This window comes from Elephantulus edwardii, unplaced genomic scaffold (genome assembly GCF_000299155.1).
Source record: "Elephantulus edwardii isolate Elephantulus edwardi_28Jun2011 unplaced genomic scaffold, EleEdw1.0 scaffold00010, whole genome shotgun sequence".
Classification (NCBI taxonomy): Eukaryota; Metazoa; Chordata; class Mammalia; order Macroscelidea; family Macroscelididae; genus Elephantulus; species Elephantulus edwardii.
The window spans coordinates 32,905,817-32,913,485 of NW_006399760.1; the positions used below are offsets into that span (position 1 = coordinate 32,905,817).

General features: G+C 35.4%; 1 protein-coding gene across 3 annotated transcripts in view; it reads left to right on the forward strand.

Annotated features, from left to right (window-relative positions):
- Positions 1 to 7,669, forward strand: part of PKP4 (plakophilin 4) — a 368,717-nt gene that overhangs the window by 306,234 nt on the left and 54,814 nt on the right. For 2 of the 3 annotated variants that reach the window (XM_006880795.1, XM_006880796.1), the window contains exons 10-11: positions 2,671 to 2,803; positions 4,015 to 4,228. In XM_006880795.1, coding sequence (XP_006880857.1) covers positions 2,671 to 2,803; positions 4,015 to 4,228 — 347 coding nt within the window. The remainder of the gene's footprint in view (positions 1 to 2,670; positions 2,804 to 4,014; positions 4,229 to 7,669) is intronic. The other variant, XM_006880797.1, reaches the window with a different exon arrangement.

Consider the following 7,669-nt stretch of genomic DNA (forward strand, 5'->3'; position numbering starts at 1 on the left):
GTAGACAAATTAGAAATTTTTATCTCTCCCTTGATGAATTTTTTTATAAGATCATCTAGCTTTTATACAAACAGTGGATTTAGGAACAGAAGTAATAATTGAGGCAAAACATAGTTAAGGATATTTGAGTAATCCAGTAAGACGGAATAAATGGATAGATCTGATTTGTATTAAATATTCTCTACATAATAGGATCTGATGATGAAAGAAATTAAGAGGATGAATGAAATAGAAATTGATGGTTCTCTCTAGTTTCAACGAACTCTATAAACTCTTGTGTTTGCTTACCACTTCATTTACTGATTCTGGTACATTCACTACTTGGCCCTCCAGAATTAACTTCCTAAATAAATGTGGTCATTTTCACACTCTTGAAATTTCCTAATAGAAAACTTGCATCAGCTTTCTGTTCTTTGTATGTAAAGACAGAATATATATGGCCTCGGTTTCCCTAACCTTTACTACTGAATTAAGTAATTCAGAATTCCTTTTCAGTATTTAATGGTCCCTATTTTATGGAACTATGACTATGATGTTAGTAGATGCCTTCAAGTCAGCTATGACTCTTAGTGACCCTGTAAACAACAAAAGGATCATTCCTTTCCCCACCCTGCCCCATCCTCACAATCTCAGTGTGTTTTTCTGTCTCATTGAGGGTATTCCTCTGATGCTCTGCTTTTTCCAATATGGTGTATTTTTCCATGGATTGACTCCTGACAATATACCCAAAGTATGTGGGACAAAGTTCTACCATCCTTGCCTCTAAGGAGCCCCCTGGTTACACTTCCTACAAGACCAGTGTGTTTCTTTTGACAGTCAGTGGTCATTCCAATATTATTCTTCTTCACCACAATTCAAAGGCATTGATTCTTCAGTCATCTTTATTCAGTGACTAACTTTTAGAAGCATAGGAAGTAATTTAAAAGATCATGGCGTATATCAGATACACCTTACTCTTTAAACTGACATATTTACTCGTTGGCACTTTGAGGAAGTGCTTGATACTACATTTACCCAATGCAATATGTCTTTTGATTTCTTGACCACTGTTACCATGGATGTTCATTGTGAATTGAAATAGAATGAAGTTTGTGACATCAGTCTTATCTCCTTCTGTCATTGATCCAGTAGTGAGTTTTACTAAAGTGAGATTTAACAGTAGATCTCTAAGCATAAAAGAAGCAGTGCATAGAAAGCGCTTCACAAAACTGAAGTATAGTAAACTCAAATAACAGTCATTTCTGTTTTCTTGGCATACAAAAGCTGTACATACAACTATGTCTATTCAGTGTTTTTGTTTGTAGCAAATAATCTGGATTCTAATAAAGGTTCAGTAAATATTTATTTGGATGGGGAGGGGATGTATGTATGTAAAGACCTCCTTTGCATGTGAACTAGAACATCAGTGCCTGAAGCCTTCCCAGATTGAGAGAAACCTTGTGACTTTTTTAAAAGTAATAAACATATCAGTGAGTTGTTCATTTTATTCTTTTAAAGTTTACTTGGCATTAATTTTTTTTTAATTAACAGTTAACTTCATCCTGTAATCAAAGCTTATAAATTTGTGGTAGATTAGAGAGGGAAAACAGGATATAGTCATCCATAGGTACAATGTAATTAGGCCCTTTTTATAAGAAATAGTGTAGCATAGAGGTTAAGACCATAGACTCAAAAGGCAGACTGTTTGAGTTTAAATCTTACTCTTTATTAGTTTGCTCTAACATTTTAGAACACTTTATAAGTTGTTTCACTTCTCTACCTCACATCTCCAAACCTGTTAGCTTTGCTAGAAGTATAAATTAACTAATATAGATAAAACTCTTCAAATAGGTCCTCATAAAATATGCAGAGTTATATAATAATAATCCAATTTTATGATAAAATTCTCAACATTCAGATGTGTATATACTTGCACAGGTACACAGAAAAAGAACCAACCGATTTTTCTCTAAATGTGATATAAAACACACACCCTGAGGCAGACACACACATAAATTGTTTTCTGTGTTTCATTGTCTCATAATAAAGAGTAACTATTAAAGCTATGTTTTAAAAATAATTGCACACAGTATTTGAGATTTCTAGATTGATGTTAGCTCTGTATATCCCCACCATCTCTTTTTTTTTCTGTCTTCTCAGACATGACGTCTCATTTTGTCCATGTGTTTTTACCTGTGTTGTACACCTGCGGTTTCCTTACGTAGATGAAAAGGTATTAAAAATATAATCAGAAGGAGGAAAAACTATAATGGAAAATGTATTCATGTTAGAAATTCTTTGTTCCTCTGTATCTTTATATCTGTACATCATGATTCCTTTAAGATTATAAGCATCTGGGGCTCTGTTCAAAAGAGGTTATTGTTGTTCTTGCTTGCTGTCGAGTTGAGCACAACTCATAGCCACCCTATGAACAAAAAGCCTGAAACATTTCTATAACTGTCGTCATTCATCAAAGTTCATGGAGTTTCCAGAAGCGTGTTGTTTAGGAAGTGGATGCCACTCCTGCTTCCACAGTAGGCGTAATCATATGTATTTTATATAGATTCTCTATTTATAACTCCTACTATTTGCCTTCCTGAGGTTGAGAGTTTTTCCTTACAAATGTTTTATTCAGTGTAGTCAATTAAAATATGGAAGCAGCCTTTTCAAAGTCATGTTTTTCTTGTGCAGGGAGTTTGCCTGGCGTGATCCTGAGCTGCCTGAAGTCATTCACATGCTGCAGCACCAGTTCCCATCAGTGCAGGCAAACGCAGCCGCCTACCTGCAGCACCTGTGCTTCGGTGACAACAAAGTGAAGATGGAGGTACTCAGCCTGGCACCTGGATGATGCAAGACAGTGCCTTCCCGCTCAATAGTCAGGGGCTTTGGAAAGTGCCAGATGCAGTCCAGGGGCCTTTTTAAGGAGACGTTTTGATACCTGTGCTCTTTTACTTCTTAGTTATGCATCTCATATTTCCCAGGATAAACTGGAATGAGTATATTTCTTGAAGTGCTTTTAGCACTTTTAAGTCATGTGTCCACTTCATTAGCTTATTTATAAAACATGAAGCAAAATCAATTTAACTTGCATTTTAAAAGGCTTTTTAAAAAAATCTATTAGGAACAAATTATGGTATGCAGTGAACTGGTGAGCTCATGTATTTCATGAGAGTCTGGTCAAGATTGATGCCCACATATAGTTTAAAGTTATAGGGGATTTATAACCATTACTAATATGGAACATAGGGATATTTTATTTCATATTTTAATCTTTTTGGCATTTATAGAAACACAATGAGCCATTGATGATTGGCTAGTGTGAAATAGCATACAGATTGTTTATTTTAATGGCGTAAGACTTTTCTTCCTCTGTGGTATATAGCAATAAAGATAGACCCAATAAACAAAACTCAGGAATATTCAATAATGTACTAATGAATTAAAAAGTAGAAGAAAATTTGGAGCAATCCTAAGAACTAAAATATCTGAGTCAAAAGTCTTTTCTTTAAAAAAAAAAAGTCTTTTCTTGTACTACTACTGGCCTTGCATATATCTTTGCTGTGGTATTTTGTGTGGTCTTTTTTTGTTTATATTTTTGCTTTGGGTTTTGTTTGGGGGGGAGGGTATATGATTGAACAATACTTAAAAATTATTACTTTTTAATTAATTAATTTAATTAAAAAATTAAAAATAGTTTTAAAAATGTAAATACAAAAAGTAATACACAACATGTAAAACATACAAATGTATCTATACAGTATAAAGAGTACACTGTATCCATGGCAACTCTGAAGTGAAATCACACCCATGTGTGTTCTTACCTAGTGCTCTTTGCATGTGGACATTAGTCCACTAAAGTTGCCTATATTTAAATCATAAACTCAGGAAATGAGTCATATCTTGGAGTCTTCTCAAATTTAGAAATGATGTTTAGCATAAAAAAAAACAAAACAACTTTTGAAATCATTTGCTTTAATGCCTGATTATATCACTGATATAACACTTAGGCCTTATATCTGATATTTTTCCTTCCAGGTGTGTAGGTTAGGGGGAATCAAGCATCTTGTTGACCTTTTGGATCACAGAGTTTTGGAAGTTCAGAAGAATGCTTGCGGTGCTCTCCGAAATCTTGTTTTTGGCAAGTCTACGGATGAAAATAAAATAGCAATGAAGAATGTTGGTGGGATACCTGCCTTGTTGCGATTATTGAGGAAATCTATTGATGCAGAAGTCAGGGAGCTTGTTACAGGTAAGTATAAAACTAAGTCTCATTCTAAAGAGAATATTGGAATATACCTTTGGTAATGGCAAGTTCTTGGTACAGGTGATGATGCTCCTAACTGTGATGATAGCTAAATATATTTAATGATTTAAAAGGCATTTGCAATGCTATAGAGTCTTCTCTGTTATGATCAGTTATTGTATTTTATTAATTCCTAAGTGTTAACAGTGATGTCTTCTTCATGGACGACTGAATAAGTCATCTTCTGTGTAGTCCTAGGTAAATCAACTTGTTTAGAATATACTTGCTTTCTTTTGTTGTTGTTGTTATTGTTCTGTACCATAATGTCAGAACCAACCAATAGCTGACTCTCCATTGGGTGTTCAGAGTTAGTTAACAGCATGGGAGGAAATTGCCCATCCTTCTCCTGCATTTTTTATTATAAAAATAAAATGTATCTAATGAATTGCTTACCCTTTGCTTTATTTTAGCAAATATCTGAGTGCCTATTTGTAATCCCAGATTCTTTTTCTAGGTACTAACAATAAAAAAAAATGAATAAAACCCACATCATGCCCTCCAGTAGCACAAATGATCAGTGAATTTCAGTGGCAAGTGAGGTGATGTAGCAGAAGTTGCATTAAGAGCACAGAGGATGGGTAGAAGAGTTTCTTGATCCATTTGAAACCAAAAATACCCTAAAGAATGAGGTAGTTATCTGCCAAGTAAGCAGGAATGACTTTTCCAACCTAGAGCCTCAGAACCATCATGACATGTGGGCACTGAACAGAAGTTGGAAAGCTGCTATAGCATAAAACTTACTGGAAAGAAGCAAGGCTAGAGAGAGATGCAGACTTGATATGAAGAAACTTTATGAAGCATTTAATTGTGTCCGGCATGCAATAGAGTGTCATTGTAGGGCATGGCATGGCTAGCCTTGGACTCTTAAATGCATTCTTCAAGAAGACAGCAAGATAAGGGATTTCTTTGTGGGGACAAGCCTAGTGTCAGAGGGTCTAAAAGGGGAGCCAGTAGTCTGAACTGTATCAATGATAGAAAAAATTGGTGGAAGTTGAGATAATACTTTGAGGTGAGTGAATTAATGGCCGCATCACTAATAATAAAAAAATTTAGAAAAAATGAACATGTTCATTAGCAGAAGAATTTTTAAATAAATTCCATTGCATTAACACAGTAACCACAGAATATAGAAATATGTTACAACTGGTGCATTAGAGGTAAATATAGCAACATAAAAATAATCTCAGAAAACATTTGCAGTATGGCTGGTACAGCTTAATGCCATTTGTTTAAAGTTTATAAATAAACACACTGAGACTATAAATTCTTTTGAGTACATGCACCTGCAGTAAAGTTAGGCATCTTCATTATAGTGGGGGGGAAACAGATTCAGAACAGTGGTTCCTCTGAAGGAAGAGGAAAGGAAATGGAATTGGGTAATGTAATCTCTCTATACTTTTTCAAAGGGAAATAGGAAACAAGGTAAAATTTTAACATTTTAAAAAGTTGAATGATGGCTAACAGGATTTTTTTACTTTATTTGCCTTGTTTTGTTCTTGAAATAATGTAATTTGAAAAAATTTAAACAACATTTCTATGAAATTAATCTCATTCCCTGCTGACTTCCACTATGTAATCCGAGCTTTTGGATCCTCCAGATAAAATTTAATAACACTTGGGACCTAGAAAACGATTTTGATCCTAATATTTAAGGAAAAACTCAATTTTCTTTTAAATTAATACAAATAGAGCATTTTGCTTATCTTATATGCAACAAAGGTATGCAAATTTAAGTACTAAAAGTAAAGTAGTAATGGACTACTGCTTTAACATATTTTCAAAACTGATACAATAAAAGCTCCTACAATACATCCAAGTTAAACCTTCATCATTTTGATTTAATAGTTTCAGGAAATCATTCTCAGTAAAAAATGCTGAGATATCTCACTTTTCTGCACCAGAAAACATTATTTTAGCATCTGTGAGTCTGATACAGGCCATGGTCTTTGCTGTCACTTGTTATGCATCAGAGAGTTGGACAATGACCAAGGAGGATAGAAGGAGAATTGATGCCATTGAGCTGTGGTGCTGGAGAAGAGTATTGAATGTACCCTGGACTGCTAGGAAAATAAACAGATTTGTCCTGGAAAGGGTTAAACCAAGTGGTTCCTTGGAGGCAAGGATTCTGAGGCTCCGTCTAACATACTTTGGACATGTTGTAAGGAGAGACTGGTCCTTGGAGAAGGACATCATGCTTCGGAGGGTAGAGGGCAGGCGCAGGAGGGGAAGGCCCTCTAGGAGGTGGATTGATTCAGTGACTGGGGTAATCAGGATGGGAGTGTCAAGACAGTGCGATTGGCACAGGACAGAGCAGAGTTTTGGGCTGTTGTACACAGGGTCGCTATGAGACACAAGCAACTCGATGGCACATAACAACAACAACAATGCATACATGTATCAGTTAGATGAAATTCAACTCATTGTGCTCTCGTAGCTGACCCTCCACACATGTTTTCAAGACAGAATTACACGGGTGATTGACCATCTTTTAACTGTGGAGCAACTGGTGATTTAAACTTCTAGAGGCACAGTGTCTTTGAGTTAGCAGCAGAACTCTTTACAGGCTATGCACCATAACTTCCTACTTAATTAAATTGTAACAAGCAATATAAAAGTAAGAACAGATATGCCAACACTACAATTCACCATAGTTATTGTGATTGCATCCATGGAAAAGTACCATAAGGGAGCTCTGGGGCGTAGCCTGTAGCAGGTTGTGCAGCTATTACAACAAGTGCACATCTCCAGTGGTTAGGATCTAGCAGTAGCTCTCTGAAAAGAAAAAAAAAAAATAGAAAATTTTCTTCTATTGTGATCCACAGCTTCAAAAACCCAATGTAGAGCTACGATGAGACTGAAACAACAGTTAAGTGAATGTCCTCTAAACTCCCGAATAGCAGCAGTATTGAAAAGAGAAAGTTACAGGCCATATTGGAGTACATGCTTTAGTTGTGTGGCATTTCTCTCACCCTTTTTATTCTGTAATATCCTACTGTCTTCTCATATTAACACACCTGTTCAGCAAATACATTGTAGAATGTTGTATACTACTCACCCCAGGGAGGGACCTGCAGTTGTCTAGAAATACCCTGATGTTAGAAATATATCTTCTACTAAAATTTAGTTTTCTTTTCATTAACAAGCCAGGTTTATCATTACTTGGTCCCTACTCCTTGGATTGGTGGACAATTTCTTTTCTATTCTTTTTTCTTCAGTGCCCATAGTAGAATTAAAATGTTTTTTTTGGATTTTTCCTTGAGAGGAAATGTTCTGATATTTTTCCCTGAGATGAGCTCAAGGAATTTTTATCTTTTAATGACAAACAGAAAGACAAATGCACTGATGTTTGCAAATTTCTTTTTCACCGTTGTTGTTGTTGTTGTTGTT